The sequence below is a fragment of the Triturus cristatus genome, chromosome 2_2, assembly GCF_964204655.1.
Source record: "Triturus cristatus chromosome 2_2, aTriCri1.1, whole genome shotgun sequence".
NCBI classification, from domain to species: Eukaryota; Metazoa; Chordata; class Amphibia; order Caudata; family Salamandridae; genus Triturus; species Triturus cristatus.
In genome coordinates this window covers 30,968,917-30,992,929 of record NC_140582.1, presented here as the reverse complement: position 1 = coordinate 30,992,929, position 24,013 = coordinate 30,968,917, and the positions used below count along the sequence as shown (strand labels likewise).

General features: G+C 38.9%; 1 protein-coding gene across 5 annotated transcripts in view; it reads left to right on the top strand.

The window, feature by feature from the left end:
- Nucleotides 1-24,013, top strand: part of SEPTIN11 (septin 11) — a 614,181-nt gene that overhangs the window by 287,085 nt on the left and 303,083 nt on the right. For all 5 annotated transcript variants that reach the window (XM_085640963.1, XM_085640961.1, XM_085640960.1 and 2 more), the window contains exon 3: nucleotides 6,335-6,530. In XM_085640963.1, coding sequence (XP_085497089.1) covers nucleotides 6,335-6,530 — 196 coding nt within the window. The remainder of the gene's footprint in view (nucleotides 1-6,334; nucleotides 6,531-24,013) is intronic.

The following is a 24,013-nucleotide window of genomic DNA, read 5'->3' as shown; positions in this document are numbered from 1 at the left end:
CCAGTGACTGCGGCATTGCTGTTGGAACAACAGTGAAGGGACTGCCGGGTGCTGCAGGGTTGGAAGCCTGGCTCTTTGATTTTGGTGTGTCATGGGCTGGGACTTTGGCCCCTCTCTCTTCTCTTCTTTGGGCTAGTGGTTGCGCCCTGACTTCAGAAGACAGATTGTTTGCGGGGGTCTGTGGATTGCTGCCTCCAGAGAAGGGCCTGCCCAATACCGGATCCTTCCCAGGGCCATGGAGTGTGGATGAAACAAGGCTGTTGTGAAGGTTGGGCTTGGACTGATGGTTGGGGGCTCCTGTAGAATGACTGCCATGGTGAAAGATCAAGCGCCTTCCCAGTTCAAGGCACAGATTGACAGATATGCTCGGCCAACTGGTCTGGGGTTTATGGCAGCGTTATACTCTGGCCCCGGGGATGATGTTGATGTGTTATGTAGGAGGACCCTTCACGTTATCTAGGACTCCAAGAGTGCTCTGGAACATAAGATGTGTGAAATTCAGATTTAGGGGTGACAGATGTTTCAGGGGAGGAAGTGTTGGGAAGGGGGAGTTGTGATACTGATGGGAGTTTTTGTTTGTTTATGTTGAATTTGAGGAACAGTTGATTAGGCTAATTTTTATGATGACAATCTAGTCCCCAACCCAAATCTACCGGGCAGGAACCCTCTCGATGGAGGGCAAAAATGATTTTGTATTCTCTCCTGGAATGTGAACGGCCTCAATAGTAAGAGCAAACGTAGTGCTGTGATGTAATACACCAAACTTTGGGCCCCTGATGTCTTCATTCTTAAGGTGACACACCTACAGGGCACTGTAGGCTCCTGAGCCATTACGGGTTCACAAGGGTCTATGATGCTGGGTGTACATCATGTTCCAGAGGAGTGGCCATTTTATTGTGAGAGACCGGTCCCCCTCAGGGTTACTGGGACTAGTGTGGATCTGTTGGGGAGATTTGTGTGACTGAATGGTACCCTTGAGGGCCACAATTGGTGTCTGAGGAGAGTCTATTTTTCCCCAGGCCTGGTTGAGAATACCCTGACACTGGCTACCAGCTACCTCCCACCAAGGTTTCACAGTGATTGGTGGGGACCTTAAATCCGTAAAGATCCCCACTCATGATGGTATTAATTCTGCCACCTGAACTCATCTGAATGTTCTGCAGAAATGGGAGATGGCACTGGGTATGGTAGATACCGGGGGCAGATGAAATCCAGATGGGAAGCTATTCATTTATTCTTCGTCACAGCACCTCTCGCTACCCATATAGATGACTTGTTTGTACCTTCCATGGATGTCAAACATATACTAGAAGTTCATATCCTCCCAACATGAATCACTGTCTGGGGAATGGTGGAGTTTTAATTCCTGGTGGCTTCCAGACGATCAGCTAGATGACAAGCTGCGTGAGCCTAACACCGAACACCGAATACTTTGCTCTTAATACTGCTACGGTCCTATGGGTCCTGATACTATGGGAGGCTTACTAGATGGTGATACATTGCAATGCCATCTCCCATATGGGGGGTAGTGAAAGACAAAGGAGTCAGGAAAGTCAGGAGTCAGGACATGGCTGCATTGGAGCATAGGTGATCTTGAGAAGACCTTTAACGACTCCTCTTCGGAGGACAGCCTTAGGACTCTCCAGCTGGCTCGCTCAGACCTGCTGCAGACCCTCTTGAACACCGCACAGTCTGTGTGGCTGTTAACCCACCATAGAGTCTATACAGAGCCGGCTTTAGCGCTATTGGCGCCGGTGTGACAATCCTTTTTGACACCCCAACAGGCTATGACTGCCTCCTCGGATTCTCTCACTAAAACCAGGCAAAAGTGCCCCTCATCTCTCCAATCATAAGTTATTTCTAAAAACAGCACCCTCCCCCCCCCTTGCCCCCCCCGAGGTCAGCGTCCAGTGCAACTGCACCGGTCGTACTACCCTAAAGCCGGCCCGGAGTCTATAAATGGAGGAATAAATCTTGAAAGATGCTGTCCTGGAATGCCAACTGGGATTTGGAGGCGGAGATTGTCCCATCCATTAGATCAGAAGGAACACTGAGGTGAACGGCCATGCCAAAATAGCGGCTACGTTAATTTTATTATTTAACAGAGACTATATGGGTAGGTCATCCCTTCTCGAGCTGAACAGACCTGCCCGATGGTGAGTGACCTGCTTTTACCCCGCCTTATCGAAGCCGACGGTCTAGCTTTGGATCCTCCGATTTCCTTGGAAGAGATTCTACAAGCAATATTAGAGATGCACTGAAGCAAGATATCTGGCCCTAATGGATTCCCTCCAGAGTTATTAAGAAAAATGCCGCTCATCCTAGTGACTTATGATGAGGCCTACCAGTTGGGTTCCTTACCTCGAGACTAGCACCAGGCTATCATTGGGATGATATTGAAGGAGGGAGAGCCTCCACAAAATGTAGTGTGGGTGAAACAAGTCCCAGAGACAGCCAGGGCACTAAATATCACCCCCTCATCAGAAGAACAAAGTCTGAGCTGCAGCGCTGGTCCACACCTGCCGTTGAATAGCATGGGTTGCGGTGCACTTTTCAAAATCCTTCCCATGCTTCTTATATATTCTCCAGAACAACCTTTCCTCTACAACTGCCCTTTTTCAGAGCCTTGAGGTCTTGGTGTGAACCTTTCTTTGGGACTGGGGTTGTGTTGCAAAGAGGGACATTGCCTGAAGGTGGAGAGATATTTGTGCCCCCTCCGGAGCAGAATGGAACAGTAGAATGGCTCACTCTGCCTCTCCAGTGGAAATAGTTTATTGGGTTAGGGCAAAACCAGTCCTGGGTTGCTTGTTTTCCTGTTCAGGGAGGACCTAGCCTGGTAGTTCAGGCCAGACTGTCCCCATTAGAGGAGGGTGAAAGCTGAGTTGCAAATGACTGGGTCCAATGTGTGCAAAATAACAATAGAATGGGATGTGCCCCTGAGTAATTACCAGTGGCTGAAATTAATTCAACCTTTCAATCCATCCCTTTTTGTATACTAAAAGTCCCAGGTCCCATATTTTCCTACTTTCAGGCAAGAATGGTATTAAGTGCAAACTATCTTTCATAGAAACCATTTATCACATTTGCAACCAATATTGCATTCGAGGACATACAAAGACCAACGAATCGGGGAGAAGAGTACCTGCCTAACATTCCTCTGTCACCCTCTCCTCAGGCTCAGGATGACCCTCCAGATTCACCCTCCTTGCCATGTCCCCACACAAGCACAGGTGACAAAGAGGATCAAGGTTCACTGTGTGAGCGCCTTGTCCCTCATAGTGAAGGCTCATGGAATATGTCCATAGTTAGGTTCGATAATGAGCAGCCAGTGGACAATGCCCCATGAGGGCATAACCTCCAGACTAAACTTTTCCCTAAGACAATCCTTTACACTGCGTAAAGTTCCTTATATCAAAGCATTCAAGAATGGTTTGAGGAGCTTTATCCCATCAAGAGCACCCCTGGGTGCCAAATTGGGATCTTATTAATGTCTTAGCCAACTTAATGGGTCCACCATTTGAGCCACTACATTCATGCTCACTGCAAGTGTTACCTCGGTAAGTTGTCTCTCTGATTGCTATCACTTTTTACACAGTTACAACATGCCTTCTGTAGATGAACCTTTCATTCAAGTTCACTAAGGCTATGTAATTGTGTGTACTCACCCAAGCTTTCCCCCAAATGGACCACCAACTTCTCACCTTAAACAATGAACGTCCAGCATTCTTTCAGAAGTCTCCAAGCAGAGCAGAAAGAGCAATACACTCTCTAGATGTAAATTTGCAACTGTGTACAATATTATTAGAATCAAACCATTATGCAGACCAAAACAATTATTATTGCCTTGACACACACACACAACTGAGTAAACATATTTCAGAGCGGGACATAGCCAGAAGGATTGTGCGATGCATACAAGTCTGCAGATATGTAAGGCAGCAACATGCTCCTCTGCACATACATTCACAAAGCATTTCTATTTATGTATGAACATGCATTTTTATCTATCTAGTATTTGTATTTGTGAACCCAGCCAAAATGCAGTGGATCACTGTCTGGGTTCAGTCACTGATTGTATTTGAGCTAAAAAAAACAGTGGAGATAGACTATTAGTTTATTGTGATGTAGTGTTCTTGTACGAGCTGTTGTTCCAGGTTCTCAGTGCATCAATGCAATGGGAGAGTTTAATGGTTTCTGGGCATTAGAAGTGCATGAGGCACCAGAGGTGGTGAGTTTTTCAGTCTAAAGGGCGGGGTGTCGATTGTTTTGGATTTGTGCAGGTTGCATCTGGTTTTTAAGACGGTGTGAGCTGGCAAGGCGAGCCTGTGGAGTTCTAGCAGAGCATGGCAATGTAGTCCTATTTCCTCAGTCGTGGCAGGGCATACCCATCCTACCTAGGATGCACTGAGGCTCTAGGCGTGACGAGTATGCCTAAACGTGGGTCATGTGCTCACTGTAACACAGGACTCTGGCTGCACCCTACTGATGAGGCGAAATAGGCTGAAATTCGCCTGTAGTTGCTAGTGTTCCCATTCAGAGGGGACCTGGCCGGAAAGCTCAGACTGGACTGTTCCTATTGGAGCAAGACCAAGGCTGTTTTGCATATGAATGGTTCCTGTTTAGAAAGGCATGATGGGAAAAGCAATGGCTGGGATTGCGATCTGGAGTAATTATCAGTAGCTCAGAATAATTCAAGCAGTTCACTTATAACGTTTTCGTTTTCATGTTTGATTATGTGACATCTAAAAAGTTGGCATAAATGGTGTCATTCTTTTGTGGTTCCCATCATTCGCCTTCCAGCACTCACCAGGTTTCCATCATATCATCTTTTCAAATGCCTCCTACATCACCTGTGGAATTCCTCAATGGCTGCCCCCTCGCTGGACCTCATCAGCATCTCTAGGCCCCCAGTCTACACACAGGATGGTCTTTACATTGTTTATCACATGTATATTGACCACGCACAGATGCAGATCAATCTGAAGAGAGCATCTTGGGAGGTTACCTTTTGCTGGGGATGGTATTTACCAGTGTCAGGTGTAGTCATCCGTGGGATGTAGTCATGAAAATTAGGTCTCATTAAGCCAAAATGTTCTCCATGAATCTGTTCTTAAAATTATTTTTGAAGATTCTATTTCAAGTTCCAACACGCAAATTCGACTACCTTGATAAGTGCCGTTCAATCATCTGAAAAGCAGCGTCCGCGTCCTGTTACAAATTCCTTGCTCTCTAATTTTCATGACTACTCGAGAAGGTACTAATTGGTCATAAAATAGTTCGTTTTTTGGATAGCCTTGACAAAGTCTAAGGGGAGACGAAACACGTGTTGGCAGGCAGTTCTTTTTTGGATGTACCACCAAAAAGAAAAATAAAGAGGAATACATCTGTGAAGACAAGCCAAAAATGTGGAGTCTGCTTTTCGAGTAGTATTGTATACCAACATATGGGAGATCATAGGCGTGTTAAAAAATAAGCCATTTTGGATTGTGTTATATTTTAATTGTGACTGATCTATTTAAATGTAAGGGAGTGCTACATATCTCTTTCAATTACTATAAAAAATCAGTGGGATGTAGCTTGCGCTGTCATTGAGCTGCGATGCTGCTATGCCCAAAACATTGCTCTGAAAGGTGAGGAGTGTAACGATGAGTGTATCTGGAGTTGCCTGTCTGTAGTATCGACTTAGGTTCCAAGAGGAGTGAATGCAAAGCGTGGCTGCAACTTGGTCAACCTCCCCTCCTGCCGTGAACCAAAGACCCACATGCGGCTTAGGTCAAGTGTAGTGCTTCGACAGGCTTTGAGAGAAGAAATCTCAACCCAGGGCCCGACTCTCAACTCTCCAAGAGTGTAAGGGGTTCAGTTTACCCCACGACCACTTTTCCCCTTTCCCTCATTGGAAGCCATTTATGCAAGGTACAATGCAAAGTTCTATTTTGCTTCGGGCTCATATCTGAATGTCAAAGAAGTAGGTATGGCTAGGTAAAAAGTAGCTGCAGGTTGCCACAGGAGCACCCTCCCCATCTCCCCACACCCCTGTAGGGGTGTCAGCAGGACAAGTGTCATGTTTATTAACTCCATGAAGTCTCCTTTTGGCTCACTAGTGTACACATCTTTCTCACCCAACATTAACACCAAAGAGAGAAGCTCACATGTTCTAAATGGTTTGAATAAAATGAATCTACTGCAAAAAATGACAAATTGTTAGCTTCCTAAATGAATGAAATGAAACATAATAATTGGTAGACATAGTTCTACAAAAAGAAAGTGACAGTGGAAATATTGAAAAAAGAATGCGTTTGATTTGGGAACTAAAACTCTGTTCTTGCTCTGACAGGTGAAACGGGAATTGGCAAATCTACATTAATGGACACAATATTTAACACCGAGTTTGAGAGTCACCCCGCATCCCACAACGAGCCTGGAGTGGGACTGAAAGCAAGAAGTTATGAGCTGCAGGAAAGCAATGTCCGCCTGAAGCTCACTGTTGTTGACACCGTCGGATTCGGCGATCAGATTAATAAAGATGACAGGTAAGACGTTCTGCTCCTGCATCCTGGTGCGAAGGGAATGGCCAGCATCAGTATCATTTAGTTGTATCTGGAAAATCTTTCAAAAAATGTTTTTATTTCAAGTTTATTTTACGTACAAAATGTTTCATTCCACGGGATAGTGATGTGCGCATACATGCTCTTGCAGTTAGTGTTGCTGTTTACTGAGTTACTGATACAAGTCTACTAGGATGCCTTCACCACCCAATGTTCTACCTTTTTGCGTACCCTGAAACGCGCCTGTTTTGTAACTGTGGGCTTCTAATCCCTCACACTGTTCATCCTTCTGGTTAGGCACCTTCACAGACTCTAATAATAGGTTCTATCTGTTCATGGCTTGCAGGTGTGGTACTCTTCTGATTTTAACAGCTTCTCACAAGATGGAAGTAGTCTTTGTTTGAAAGTATTTATGTCCATAGGGACAAATTCCTGACTTTCCTGTCTAGCAGTCAATTTTTTTTGAACACCTCACTTGTGAAAGGAAAAGAGATTCCACTTAAATATAACATTATCTTGTCATTTTTTAGAAGATCAATATTTTTTTCCCTTGCTGTGTAGAACTTATTCCCACAGCGGCTCTGCTCTCAAGCTTTTTCACATTATAAAGAACAATGTGCATTCCTAAAATTGTGTGCCTGTATCTGTGTCCATGAGAACAGCACTTATCAGAACAAGCATTAGTAAAAACATTAGTTCTAGTGTTGTTCGCCTTTCTTTTGGTCGTGCCCATTCTTTTGTTTGGCATGGTTTTTTAAAAACTTTATTTTTGGGGGATCTGCGGGATCCACACCAATATAAAAAAAAGCATTGGCCAACGCAAAATGTTTTTGGGGTTAAGAAGGACACATTGTCATAATAGTTCATGGCATTGAAGGGAACTATGTGTGTAGATGCGCTCCCTGCGAAAGACCAGATTTCTGTCACTCACAGTGAAGTTAACCAATGACTGATGTGGGCTGACTCACTACCTCATGCTGTAGTGGGCAGAAGAAATATGTGAATGACACAGCAGGCCAATGGATGCATTGAGATATATATATATATATATATATATATATATATATATATATATATATATATATATATATTCACTTAAAAAACCATAGGTTTCACGCATGTTATAGTTAGCTGGATATTTCACTCGTAAAAAACCAATGAAATTCCCCCGTTATAGTTAGTGCAGGCAACTATAACTCACGCGACCGCAATCCTCTGCTAATGACGTCAGATATTACATCACTGATGACATATGTGTCTTTATGAAAAATAAATATTTGTAATATATGTATAGCTAAAGATTAATGGAAGAAGACATGGGTAAATAAGTGTCTAAATACAGTGATGTAATATCTGACGTCATCAGCAGAGGATTGCGGTCGCGTGAGTTATAGTTGCCTGCACTAACTATAACGGGGGAATTTCATTGGTTTTTTACGAGTGAAATATCCAGCTAACTATAACATGTGTGAAACCTATGGTTTTTTAAGTGAATTTGCAAGGTTTTTTAAATGCTATTTCGTAACTATAACGTGTGTGAAACCTATGGTTTTTTCAGTGAATATATAAACATATAAATATAATCTGCATATCTATATAAATATAAATTCATGCAAACATATACATATATGCATACATATGCATGGTATGTACATGAAAGTTTGAAAAACTCTAATACAAGCAAAGCTAAAAAGCCACCTAATTACAAACAGAATTGCTTTAACTTAAATGAGGGCGAGACCTATTGCATTTTCAATGCTTGTTTACTTTGATTCCATCAAGAAGGCATTCAGATGTGTCCCACATTTTCCATAAATTCTGAATGGTAGCACTCTAGTTGCTCATTAGATCACTGTAGTAAAGCTACTGCTCACCAGGGAAGTCTGCTGCTGGTATTGAAAGTGCATGTTTCAGTCTGCATGTCAGAAGTTTTTAATGAAATAGAAGAGGATTTGATAAGTCACTCAAAATGTGCCCTAATTTTTCTTTTTTCCTCACCAATCATAATTTCTATGGCAAAATGAACCTCCTCATTGTGTTCCTTTTAAATTAAACTACTCACTCTCTACTACTCACTCGCTACTACTTTCTACTACTCACTCTCTACTACTCACTTTCTACTACTCTCTACTACTCTACTACTCTCTACTACTCACTCTCTACTACTCACTCTCTACTACTCTATACTACTCTCTACCACTCACTCTCTACTACTCTACTACTCACTCTCTACTACTCTCTACTACTCTCTCTCTACTACTCTCTCTCTCTACTACTCCCTCTCTACTACTCACTCTCTACTACTCACTCTCTACTACTCACTCTCTACTACTCTCTACTACTCACTCTCAACTACTCACTCTACTACTCTCTCTACTACTCACTCTACTACTCACTCTACTACTCTCTACCACTCACTCTCTACTACTCTCTCTCTCTACTACTCACTCTCTACTACTCACTCTACTACTCTCTACTACTCTCTACTACTCTCTACTACTCTCTACTACTCTCTCTGCTACTCACTTTCTACTACTCTCTACTACTCACTCTCTACTACTCACTCTCTACTACTCACTCTCTACTACTCACTCTCTACTACTCTACTACTCTCTACTACTCTCTCTACTACTCACTCTCTACTACTCACCCTCTACTACTCTCTACTACTCTCTCTCTACTACACACTCTCTACTACTTGCTCTCTACTACTCACTCTACTACTCACTCTACTACTCACTCTCTACTACTCCCTACTACTCCCTACTACTCACTCTACTACTCACTCTCTACTACTCTCTACTACTCACTCTCTACTTCTCCACTACTCTCTACTAATCACTCTCTACTACTCACTCTGTTCTACTCTCTACTACTCACTCTCTCTACTACTCTCTCTCTACTACTCACTCTCTACTACTCACTCTCTACTACTCACTCTCTACTACTCTCTCTCTACTACTCTCTACTACTCACTCTCTACTACTCTCTACTACTCACTCTCTACTACTCTCTACTACTCACTCTACTACTCATTCTCTACTACTCATTCTCTACTACTCTCTCTCTGCTACTCAGTCTCCACTACTCACTCTCTACTACTCTCTACTACTCACTCTCTAATACTCACTCTCTACTACTCCCTCTACTACTCACTCTCTACTACTCTCTACTACTCCCTCTACTACTCCCTCTCTACTACTCTCTACTACTCCCTCTACTACTCACTCTCTACTACTCTCTACTACTCTCTACTTCTCACTCGCTACTACTCTCTACTACTCACTCTCTACTGCTCACTACTACTCTCTCCTACTCACTCTCTGCTACTCTCTCTACTACTCTCTACTACTCTCTCTACTACTCTCTCTCTACTCTCTACTCTCTATTACTCATCCTCCACTCTCTACCTCTCTACCTTTCTCTACCTCTCTCTCTACTACTCTCTACCTCTCTACCTCTACCTCTCTACCTCTACCTCTCTATCTCTACCTCTACATCTCTACCTCTCTACCTCTCTCTACCTCTCTCTATGCACATATATGCATTTATATATATGTATGTGTATATATATGTATATACATACATATATAAACATATATATAATCTGCATATCTATATAAATACAAATATAAATGCATGCATACATATACAGATATGCATCTTATTTACATGACATTTTGAAAAACACTAATAAAAGCAAAGCTAAAAAGCCACCTAATTACAAACAGAATTGCTTTAACTTAAACGAGGGCGAGACCTATTGCATTTTCAATGCTTGTTTACTTTGGTTCCATCAAGAAGGCATTCAGATGTGACACATTTGCCATAAATTCTGAATGGTAGCACTCTAGTTCCTCATTAGATCACTGTAGTAAAGCTACTGCTCACCAGGGAAGTCTGCTGCTGGTATTCAAAGTGCATGTTTCAGTCTGCATGTCAGAACTTTTTAATGAAATAGAAGAGGATTTGAGAAGTCAAAATGTGCCATAAGTTTTCTTTCTGCAGCACTAGTCATAATTTCTATGGCAAAATGAACCCCCTCATTTTGTTCCTTGCAAATTAAATGTTTTAAATGTTACCACTTTATTCCAATCAAGATGGCTGCAGGTGTGCCATACTTTTGTCATAAGTAAGACTGTTAGCGCTCTAGTTGTTCTTTAAAACACTCTGGGATTTCTGTCATTGGGCTATACTTGGGCTACATCTCGGTGATATTTGTGCTACATTTGGGCTCTTTTGTCTCTGGTGGCCATCTTGGGAGACTTGTTATGAAGTTTCCTAATTTCCTCATTTACTGCAGTCTCCTCAGTAGGCATACTGTCAGTTTTTTACTTTGATTCAATGAAGAAGGCATTCAGATGTGTCACACATTTGCCATAAATTCAGAATGTTAGCACTCTAGTTGCTCATTAGATCACTGTAGTAAAGCTACTGCTCACCAGGGAAGTCTGCTGCTGGTATTGAAAGTGCATGTTTCAGTCTGCATGTCAGAATTCTTTAATGAAATAGAAGAGGATTTGAGAAGTCACTCAAAAAGTGCCCTAATTTTTCTTTCTGCTGCACTAAGCATACATTCTATGGCACAATAAACCCTCTCATTGTGTTCCTTTTTAAATTAAATGTTTTAAATGTTACCACTTTATTCCAATCAAGATGGCTTCAGGTGTGCCATACCTTTGTCATAAGTAAGACTGTTAGCGCTCTAGTTGTTCTTTGGAACACTCTGGGAAGCTGCAGTAGAACACAAAGGAATCAACTGACAGTCTCTGCCCTTGTTAGATGTACATGTTTTACTGAGAATGTCAGACTTCATTCTCACAGGACTGAGAAAGATAATGTGAATTTACAGAAAATATGCTCTCAGTTTAGCTTACAGATCACCTTCCAAACCTCTGTGGGAAAAGCATGTGAAAATAGTTTTCTCTCAAACATGATTCATGATATCCCAGCAGAAGGCTTTTTCACATGGTAAAATCACCTTAGAACATACTACAATTCCTAAAATGAGTATGGTACCATCAACAAATGATTTATAATGTAACTAAGGTCTTAAAACCTTCTATTAACTGCAATGCTTTTTAATGAGGTGCTATCATGTATATTGATCCCAAGATGGCTGCCAACACTTCTTGGATGAAGTGCTGACAGCCAATCAGATCTCACAATGAGATGTGTGGTTAGGCTCCGCCCAGATATGTATATGATTTTACTTTTGATTTTCTCAGGAACTACTGAACGGATTTACACCATATATGCAAAAGGCACATGCCTGACCTGAGGACTACCTCTTTGCCAAATTTCAAGTAATTCTGTTCAGCCGTTCTGGCTGTAGCTGTGTCTAAAGGTCCTATGGAAAAATGCATGGGGAAAACGCGTTTTGGGACCCCCCTTTTTTCTCGGCCCCCGCTTGACGAATCACCCCGAGACTTTCAGGGTAGGAGCTGAATGGAGCGCCCCATTAGTTTTGAAAATTTCGCGAGGATTCGTCAACCGGCGCCAAAGTTATTCAAAATAGAATTTTGAGATTTCCTATGGAAACTAGGTAGTAACTATAACTATCTACTGGCGGCCAGTAGATAATATATATATATATATATTCACTGAAAAAAACATGGTTTTCACACACGTTATAGTTAGGAATTAGCATTTAAAAAAACCTTAGAAATTCAATGAAAAAACCAAAGGTTTCACACATGTTATAGTTAGCTGGACATTTCACTCGTAAAAAACCAATGAAATTCCCCCGTTATAGTTAGTTCAGCTAACTATAACTCGCGCGCCCGCAATGCACTGCTGATGACGTCACATATTACATCACTCATGACATGGTCAGTGACATCACTCATGACATCACTGATGACATCTCAAATGACATCACTGATGACATCACTGATGACATCATCCAGTGAATGTGTGTTTTTCTGACAATTAAGTATGTTTTATATATGTATATCTCAAGGTCGATGGAAGAATAAATGGGTATATAAGTGTCTAAATGGATGATTTGTTTTTGAAAAATTGATTGTGTAACTGACTGATTAAGTGTATCATAGTGAATACATGGCTTAGTGAGTAATGTTTTAATATGTAAATATCTGTATCAGTCTCTCACTTTGTGTATAAGTGGCTGCATGGGTTGGTGAGTAGCTACATGGGTGTCTATATAGGTTATTAGTTGGTTTTATGAGTATCAGTCTGAGTGTCTGCATGGTTCAGTGGGGGTATTACGTAGTGCATAGGTGCATGAATGAGTGACTCACTCTTTGTATGTGTTGAAGACAGCATGTGTGCAGGACTCTATGGGTGGATGAGTGAGTGTATGGGTGTGTTAGTGAGTGAATGACTGTCTCAATAGTGTCTTTATGAGTAACTACATATGTTTTAAACTAGTATATGTGACTATTGGTGTATATAAGCGAATATATGTGAGAGTGAGAGATTGAAAGAGTTCCTCTATGAATAAGTATGTGTTTCTATAAGTGATTGTTTAAAAGACTAAGTATGTGTAAGTTTCCGTAGAAGTAAGTGTGGTGGTGTGTGTATAACTGTATATGCAGGTAAATGTCTGTTTGATTCTTTATTAGCATGAGTGACTATGTGTGTGAGTAACTCTATGGATGAGTGGCATTGTGTAACAGGATGTATAGGTGTATGAGTACATATGATGAGTGAGTACATGTATGAGTGACTGTATAGGACTGTTGGTGAATGAGTGGATATGTATGTGGATCTTAGAATTACTGAAGAGGTTGTTGTAACTGGTATTGGTATGTCCATTGTTTTGAACATTTTAGTCTCTATTTTTGAATGTGTGTATCAAAGGTTATATTAGGGTGAGAGGAGGTCTGCCACTCTATCACAAGGATGATGTCATCAGTGATGTCATCAGTGATGTCATTTGAGATGTCATCAGTGATGTCATGAGTGATGTCACTGACCATGTCATGAGTGATGTAATATGTGACGTCATCAACAGTGCATTGCGGGCGCGCGAGTTATAGTTAGCTGAACTAACTATAACGGGGGAATTTCATTGTTTTTTTACGAGTGAAATGTCCAGCTAACTATAACATGTGTGAAACCTTTGGTTTTTTCATTGAATTTCTAAGGTTTTTTAAATGCTAATTCCTAACTATAACGTGTGTGAAACCCATGTTTTTTTCAGTGAATTTGCAAGGTTTTTTAAATGCTAATTCTTATATTTTCCTTTTTTTTTTTTCTTTTTTTTTTTTTTGCAATGTTTTTTACATATTTTTATTTTAAATTTATATCCTCTTTAAAGACTATGGTTAAATTTTAAAAATTCTACAATGTATTTTTTATTTTTACCTTTTTTTTAAACTAAACAGGTAAGATTTAGTAGTATAACATAGTGAATCTTTTTTTCCCTTTTCTTTTTTTTTTTTTAGTATTTTTTTAACGTGCGCTTACCGTACGCGCACGTCTTGCTTTTAGTACGTTAGATTTCTACGCTGTTTGCGTACAGTTACGCAATTTGCGTAGACGTGCGTCACGCGCACGCGGCGCGTAACGCGTACGCTGCACGCGCATGTTACGCGGAAGTGAAGGGGCGTGCCTGTTTTGCGCATGCGCGCGTGCGCGTGTCTTTTTTACGCGCATGCGTACTTTTACCGTAAGCGCTCCGTAAGCACACCGTAAGCGTAACGTACGCGCACGTTGGGTCATGTGATCAAGAAACAACACTTTTGATTGGTTTTTACTACTTTCAGTTCTAGAACTCTCCTACACCACACCCATTCCCCTCATTTCTGCTTGTGATCCCTTAGGAGAAGGAGCTGAGTTGTCTTTGTGATACGATGGCAGAACAGCAGACCTCTTCAGAGAGTGAGGCTAGCAGCACTACCTTGAGGCAGAGAAGGAGGAAACAAAAGAGCTCTTTCATATGGGAGTATTTTTCTTTTCCAGAGGGCAAGAAAAAGGTAAATGCACCTTTAGTGACTTGTAAGCTTTGTGACCGTGTACTTTCAAGAGGGAATCCTAACAAGAAGTATTCCTTCGGGAATCACACTATGTTGAGACACCTTCATGATGTACACGGTAGGACATATGCTCGACATACTGGAGGAAACCCTTCAGTAAGTCAACCAAGCACATCCACAGCAGCTCAGCCTGGTCCATCATCTGCAGGGCCGAGTCCATCTTCGGCAGGTCAGCTGAGCCCTTCATCTGTGGGGGGAGCATCTCCTTTTTCTGGTCCTCTGGAAACTAACCATCTGTTTGCGAGGGTTACAATGCGGTGCGCCACTTGTCATGGTCTAATTTGTCATAGGGAGACCAGTGTTGCCCTAGTTAACAATAAAATAGACCAGCACATTTGTCCTACCGACTAATATTCCCATTCTTTCTTTCCTCTGTCCCTGTACGAACACAACGGCTCTTTTAAGAGCCAACCTTACCTTTCAACTTTTTTTTATATATTTTTTTAAACTTCTTTTTGATTTTTTTTTTTACCGTACGCGTACGGTACGCGTAACTTTTTTTTTTTTTTTTAAAAACACTAAAAATCAATTATCACATTACAAGGTCCTTGAGACATTACAATGAAAAACTGAAAATGTGATTGTGGAGAAGTGGAAAAAAGGGACCATGAAATTTTTGACTTACCATACCCACTCAAAAAATTATTTATTAATTAAAATTTAATTTAAATTGCTATAAAAATGGTTCAAGTTTTCGAAAATGTTCTTTCTCAATCTGAAAAAAACGAAAAAAGTATTAATATTTAATAAAACATTTTATAATACAGTACACATATTTACATATTTTCAAAAAACAATTTTTTGCCTTTTTTTTGCTGTTTTCAGAATATATTGCATTTCACTATAAATCGTGAAAGCAATTGCATTCATCACTTAACAGCGGGCAAAAAAAAATGACAATCTCAAAGATTGTTTAAAAAAAGCCCAGAATCTCTTCTCAGTTAAACATAACATTATCGAAATGCAAAATATTATTCATTAAAAATATCATCTAATAACAAAAACTATTTCTAAAAAATACCGTCTGACAATTTTCTTACAGAAGCATAATCTCAAAAAAAATATATCTCAAATAAATCCACAATACATCTAGCTTCCTTTCTTTTAGGCCAAATGTTAATTTTTGAAATTATTTTTTGATTAAATTTCCAACGATAATCCAATAAAATTTCAAAATTTAAATTGTACAGATGTTACCGATTCTCTCTAAAATTTTGGTTTCCGAAAGATTAATTAGGATTTAATTAAGTCCACAATACAACTGGATACCTTTCCTTTAGGCCAAATGGTAATTTTAAAAATCTTTTTTGATTACATTTCCAACGGTAATCCAATAAAATACAAAAATTTAAATTGTACAGATGTTACCGATTCTCTGTAAAATGTTGTTTTCTGAAACATTAATTAAGAATTATATAAGTCCACAATACAATTGGTTACCTTTCCTTTAGGCCAAATGATAATTTTAAAAATCTTTAAATTTGAAAATTCCAATGGTAATCCAAAAAAATGGTAAAATTGTTTTGTACAGATCTTGCCAAGTCTCTCTAAAATTTAGGTTTCAGAAAGATTAGATAGGAATTTGCTAAATCAAAAGGCAAACGTTGCTTGAAAATCAATTTTGAATCATTACACAGTGTCCAGCCTTTTTCACATTTAAGATAAACTGTGTAATGTCCAGAAGTAACAGAAGGTCCTTCATGGAAAATTATTGCAACTGTTACAAAAGTTTTTCCTGAAATTGATAATTGCTGTCCTGTAAACTTCTTTATTAAAGTATCCAATTTTGAACCATCAGCTCTACATCGTTGCATCATTAAAATTACATACTGTCCGTATTCCTTTAAAATTAACGTTGAAAACATGTCAGATTTACACTCACCGCATTGCATGCTATGATTAGCATCTTTAACTAATTTAGCAAAAGTGACTGTTTTACTCTCTGGCAATGTTAAATAAATAAACCTTTCAGAATCAACATTAGAGCCACATGTATTGAAACAGTTTTCACAACTATGTTCCCATTTATAAGACAGACCAAACAAATTTTCAATGTGTACACATTCCAGTACCTGAAGAAAATACAACAAGAATTCCTGTGCGTCTTGCTGTACATTTTGAGAAAACTGTGTACATCCTGAATATACATCTAAAAGTTTTCTAATTTCAGTAGCACTTTCTATTTGAGTTTTATCATTACTCAGCTTTTGAAAAAGGAGACTCAACTCAGAACAGAATCTTTTTCTCTGATTTACTATTATCCGCTCTTGCAAAATTTCCAGATAAAATGCAACATTCAGCACTACATTAGCGTAGCAGTTGACACCAGAGCTATTTTCAAAATGACATCCTACAACCTCTTCTTCATTTTCCTTTTTCTTTTTGCTTGCAATTACATCACTCCTCTTTTTTTTCCTCCTCTCTACATCCTCATTACAGATATTCTCATTTCTCCTTTTACGAGAAATTACACGTTTCTCTAACACAGGATACTGACCTAAATGAGGAGCATAGGTTCTTCTTAATCTATTGTACTCCTTTACACAATTTGCATCAGCACTAACTTTTGAATCATCAAAGTCTATCATGAATAAACCAGATAATGTTTTCACTCGTGACAAAGCTACATAAGCCATACCTTCTTTGAACACAGATGAACCAATGTTTACAAATGCACAATCTACAGTCAATCCTTGAGACTTGTGAATAGTTACAGCATATGCTAGAGAAAACGGAAACTGTTTCCTTTGTACATATAAGTCTTTCACAAGCATAAAACGAACTGTACAACGACAAATGTCTATAACTTCTTCTATCTGATCAAATTTTATTTTTAAACATTCAATTCCATCTTTTTTCTGATAATTAATAAAACTCACAACTCTTCCCATAGCTCCATTAACTAAACCTTTTTCAACATCCAAATTTCTCCTTAAAAATACTCTACAGTTCATGCAAACATATAGATTTTTTTCTAATCCAGCAGTTTTGGAAATGTTCTTCTCTAGTGAATCCAATTTATTTTTCAGTTTGCCTGTTAATGTGATAGTAATTCTTCCATCCTGAATTTTGTCCACTGCTTCCAATTTCCTGATATCTTCCTTTTCCAATTTCAAAAGCTCCTCATTGAATATTGAGCATTCACATAGAGTTGGCATTAAGCAGATGACACTTTTCTTTTCTGCAATGTTCTTGTATATCTTCTCTGCAACTATTTCTTCCTTTGGAAATAAATTATGTAGCAACCGACTCTGTAATGCTTTTGTGCCAGCTTCAGTGAGTAGTCCAATTCTGATATCTTTCAGAATACTTCCATATTCTTCATCGTTTGCTTGTCTCATATTAGTAGTAAGTTCCTTGTACTCAAAGAAGGACCAAATATTTGCATTACCGATGCTTCCCAATGACTTCTTTGTATCTTCATGTGTCACAGTATTAAACACTGGTTGTCCTTTAACTGGAGTAAGCTGTAGAAGATCCCCAAAAACTATGACATGTTTTCCACCAAATAACACGTCATAGTCTGTCCTTAGAGTTTGCTGCATTCTTAAATGCACAAAGGCAAGCATTAAGTTTGATACCATGCTCACCTCATCAATAATGAGAACTTGCATCTTCTTCAATACTCTTGAAACTTCCAAGCATGCTTCTCCAGTTAGCTTGTGGTATTGTATTTTGTTCTCATGCTCCACTGGTAACATTAGCAAACAATGTAAGGTGATTCCTTTTATGTTATATGCTGCTAACCCAGTTGGAGCAGTAACCACACAAGACAAAGTAGAATCTGTTTTTTGCTGTAGGTAGCTTCTGATGACTTTTATTAGGAAACTTTTTCCAGTTCCAGCTTGTCCGCTTACATACATCCTGATTGGATGAAATGATGTGCATGAGCACTCTTTTTTTCATGTAGTAATCCGTGATCAATTTTGTTTCTGATTTCTTCATAAATTTGTTGCTGCTCTTCATTCAGTTGTCTTTCCAAATTTGGTAAGTCTATAAATTCTTCTTGAGCTTGATTCATAGCCGTTTCCACTTCATTCATGGCTATTGCAGCTTCATTTTCAACGATTGGTTGTCCTAGGGGATCTTGACTGAGTGTTCCTGAACTTTGGCTGTCTTGAGAACTGTCTCTAGCTACTTCAGCTGCAATTGTAGTTTCCTGTTCAATTTCTTCATTTAACATTTGCACATAAGTTGTGAATGTACTGCATTGTATGCTGTCTTTGCAAGCATTAAATGAATCTTCATAGCTTTGAAATTCTCCCAGTAGTTCATCCTCTGTACGCCATGGTTTAAATAGCTGTAAAAGAGCCAAGTAGTAAAATTCCTTTTTGTCAGTAGTGTCACAACTCAGCTTCCTGTGATTTATCAAACTTCCTTTTGTTTGCTTCACCAAACATCCTTCCTCACCAATGACTTTATATTTTCCATTGTTGATGTCTTCTGCAGCTTTCCGTGAATAAATGTAGTTCTGCAGCACTTCATAGAGACACATGTTCTCCAGATGATGACTTCTCTTGGGATAATATGTGTCCAACATGTTTGATTTCAAAATATCTGTACTTTCTGGGTCATTCTCGGCCAAATATTCAATTTCTCCAACAGATTTCAGTACCCGATTTCTCATTGCTGCAAGGCCTAAACTTGCCCAAATTAATCTTCTTGATTTCGAGTAGAGACTTGCAGAAGATAACCTATCTGAACATTCGTAGGATCCAATTTCTCGATGCGATAACATCTTTAAACGGAAACTGTACAGCTTCTTACTGACAGTCTTCTCGTGGGAAATCTCTTCCCACATTTCCTTCAATTCAGTTTTTTCTGATTTAGTAATGTAAGACGTTACATATCGAGCAACAGCAATGGAATTGTCAGCTACATACTGTATATCCATGTTAGCATTCCACATGGATAAAATGACTGGGTTGTAGTCATTTATATTTTTTGATTCTTCTTTTCTTTTAAGGTTGTAGGTATTCTTAGGTGATTTTCTTGTGATAGTATGTCTCACAGATGACATAAAACTGTTTACTCTTCCATTTGAAAGAACAGGTCTAGGAAATCCAAATCGACATTTAGTGTAGTATTTATCTTTGCTCTTGTATTTCCGTCGACAGTATTTTCCACACCGATGACTTTGGAAACGTAAAACTTGCTCCTTTAGCTTTTTCTCTTCTGTGCTTTTTGGTATAGCACATGTTGCATATTCTTCAATGAAAGATAACACTGCTTCATCAGTATCTGTTCCAAACTTTGGGGCACCCTTGATCCACAACAGCATATGAATATGAGGAGCACCTCTTGCCTGGTACTCTTTTCTCCAAAAGAAATCCTCTACTTCTCCAAGAGGTGGATTTTTTTTATTGCAGATGAAGGACATCATAGCCTCAAATCTATGATTGAAATATCTGCAAACATTAACCGGATCCAATGAGCACAGTTCTCCAGCTGTCTTTTATTCGATGTTTTTAATGTTTGAATTTGCCTCTCGTAGAAAATCCACTAAATCATCCCAAGCGTACTCAGCACAGCTTAGGGTAAGGAACCATGTTGGTGTTCCTAAATTTCGTAACATGCATTTTAATTCACCATGGCGTCGGTACCAATATTCATTTGTCCCACGCTGACAAGCCATCAGATTGATGAGTTGTGTTTCCAAATGATTATCTCGGTGCTGCACTTTCTCCATAAAATCCTTAGCAGACACATTTTGTAAATGTACTCCACTTTTTAAAATGTGATTTACTGCATATGATAATGCAGACAAGTCGCTTTCAAATAAAAGATGGAATAAATAAGCAATACTTTGTCGAAATCTTGGGTCTTCTGCATATAGTCTTGTAGTCCGATACTCAGAAGCTGGAATCTGTTCTGGACGTTCATCGTATCGTCCTCCTTTTCCTGTAGGAAACAGCTGGGGAAAACATCGAGCTTCCAAGCTCTCCTCCCATACACTCACGGGAGTTCCTTTTGCTTTCCTCATCTGAAACAGATCAATATTGTCTCCCATAACTTCTTTTGAATGAAGAGGATGTATGCTAAAATGTTCATAAATTTCTTCTTCCTTTGACTTGTCCACTTTTTCAATTTGTCCAGTTGGTGTTTCTGTGTCTTCTTGTAAATCTTCTTCTTCTTCTTCTATATAAATTGATTCATACCATTTGTTATTCCTTTTCAAATACAAATTTGCTCTTTGAACTTTCCGTACATCTACCAGCTCCTGCCAAATCTTTTTATTCTTTGTAGGTACACCATTAACCAGAATAACTAATGGTTCAGTTTCCAAAGTATCTGCATCAATAGTTTCCATATTTTTTTTCAAATCCAAGGGCAAATACACCACTCTACCTTTTAAACCTCTCAGTAAATCAGAAGGAGGTAATTTACCAGTTTTGGGCTCCATACGTACTATGGTCTGGAACGGATGAACACATTGAATAAGTATAGACTCATATGTATTTAATTCAGAAAGTTCGGCAGGAATAACATCCAATTCTAAATTATTATGTACAGCTCTGGTCGGCATTCTATTTTCTTCTAACTTGTTGTAACAGTACTTACAAATACGCTGATCTTCACCCAATTGAAAACAATTTTCAAGAAATATATATGTGGCAAAATCCTTCCACTTATAATTATCTTCATTTTCACTTTTTCTGTAGAGATCAACATTCCTGGTTTGTTTTCTATAATGAGTTCTGCGGCAACAAATACAAGTAATATTTGGTCTTTCATTAGAGATTATTGCAAATTTTGTTATGTGATCATTAAATGTCTTACTTACAGAGGGTTCTACATTCTCTTCCACTTCTTCCTCATTTACTGTGTCCTTTTCTGCACTTTCTTGTTCTGGACCAAAGTAACAAAACTGAATTTCATCAATAACCTTCTCTACATCTGATACCGTTCCATGGAACAGAGCCCTATTCAATTCATCTAACTTTATTGCTGGACTTTTAGCAAAATACAACCGTCTCACAAACTTTCTCATTTCAGTATGATGAACAGCCAGCATCCTAAAATGATGAAAAACACTTTTACACACTTTTCTAGATAGACAAGCCAGAGAATGACCCTGCAAACCAGTATTCTCTCTCACTCTGCATGGATCTAGACTTTGAAGCACCTTAATCTTCTGTTTTACACTTTTTTTTACTATATTCTCTTAGAAACTCACGAAATTTATCAATAGATTCCTGACGCACAGTGCAAATACTACTACAATTCCAAGTGTACACTGGGGCTTTAGGACGTCTCCCCATAGCCTCATCCGCCATCACTTGTACCTCATCTCTTGGAACCATTTTCTCCTTCTCCATTATATAACCATTTTTCACTTCGTAAGCACGACCTCTGGTGTCAACTGCATGCAGCAAAGTATTACTTTGAAAATAACTCTCTTCATTAAAAAAAGGTTCACTACTTGAACTATGCATCCATTCTCCTAAAAACACTTTGCAAAAGTTTGTTCTTTTCACTTCTCTTTTCCTTTTGGTTTGTGATTTCAGTACATTAACCATTTTATCTAATGTACGCATCCTATTCAAAATTAAAATGAATAGTTTCCTTTTTAATTCTAATGCCTTAGCTGCAATGGCTTCAATTTCTTTTTTTCTCTTATAAAATTTAGCCTTTTGCTTATATTTCTTCACATCCTTTATCAAATTGGACATAACTCTTCTCTTAAACATTTTTCTTCGTATCTCTTTAAACGCTGTTTTTCTGTTTAAATTAATCTTTATTGTTTCTGAAGGTATATTTGCATTAACTAAATGCTCAATTTTTTCCTGTTCTTTTCTATTTAAAACATTCTTTCCAGTACAGACATTTTGTACATTTTTCCTTTTTTGAAGATGTTCTTTAAAAAATCTTTTGTCTGCTTACCAGAAGACTTTCTCTTTTTCCCAACATGAGCATCTCCAGCTAACTTAGGTCCTCCAGTTGTCTTCAAATATAGATTTTTTTTGTGGTTTTTCCTTTGTCTGGATTTTGTAGGCATCTTAAATTTTGTTCACTGCTCTTCAGCAATACCTGAAAAAAACTAAAAAAAAATTTCTTTATTTTATTTAAATATATTACTACATTTTTTATGATCTTTTCAAATCTTAAAATACTAAGTACCCCTTTCCTACAAGTGAAAATCACAATAACACCTTCACAAATTAAATGTCTAAAAACAATTCCTGTGTGCACACAGAGTCATGGTTTGAAATTAGGCAAAAAACGAAATTTCTTTGCCATTTTGAAAGCACACTTACTACTCTTTTTTTTGGCAAGTGATAAGTACTTTTACAATCTGACACATTTCTAATCCACTTTTCAGATTCTCAAAAAAGCACATGTCCAAACAGCTTTTTCAGACCAGAAACATCTATAACCTGGGTGACTGACTACACTCCAGAAAGGGCAACCAGCCTTAGTGATGCTGAATGTATTTGCATTACTAACTGCAACCTCAAACCCCACTCGGTTGTGAATACTGTGCATGATTCCACAGGATAAGCAGCTGGGTGTGTGCTAAGAGTCTGCTTCTGCATAAAAAAAATAGTTCCCCCTTTCCTACTAATGCAACTGTAAAATTACCAGAGCAATACGCAAAAAATCTCTGCCTGTAATTCCTCTTTGCACGCAGAGTCATGTTTTCATATTAGTCAGAAAACGAAATTTCTTTGCCAATTTGAAAGCACACTTACTACTCTTTTTTTTGGCAAGTGATAAGTACTTTTACAATCTGACACATTTCTAATCCACTTTTCAGATTCTCAAAAAAGCACATGTCCAAACAGCTTTTTGAGACCAGCAACATGTGTAACCTGGGTGACTGACTACACTCCAGCAAGGGCAACCAGCCTTAGTAATGCTGAATGTATTTGCATTACTGACTGCAACCTCAAACCCCACTCGGTTGTGAATACTGTGCATGATTCCACAGGATAAGCAGCTGGCTGTGTGCTAAGAGTCTGCTTCTGCACAAAAAAAATAGCTCCCCCTTTCCTACTAATGCAACTGTAAAATTACCAGAGCAATACGCAATAAATCTCTGCCTGTAATTCCTCTTTGCACACAGAGTCATGTTTTCATATTAGTCAGAAAACGAAATTTCTTTGCCAATTTGAAAGCACACTTACTACTCTTTTTTTTGGCAAGTGATAAGTACTTTTACAATCTGACACATTTCTAATCCACTTTTCTGATTCTCAAAAAAGCACATGTCCAAACAGCTTTTTGAGACCAGCAACATGTGTAACCCGGGTGACTGACTACACTCCAGCAAGGGCAACCAGCCTTACTGATGCTGAATGTATTTGCATTACTGACTGCAACCTCAAACCCCACTCGGTTGTGAATACTGTGCATGATTCCACAGGATAAGCAGCTGGCTGTGTGCTAAGAGTCTGCTTCTGCACAAAAAAAATAGTTCCCCCTTTCCTACTAATGCAACTGTAAAATTACCAGAGCAATACG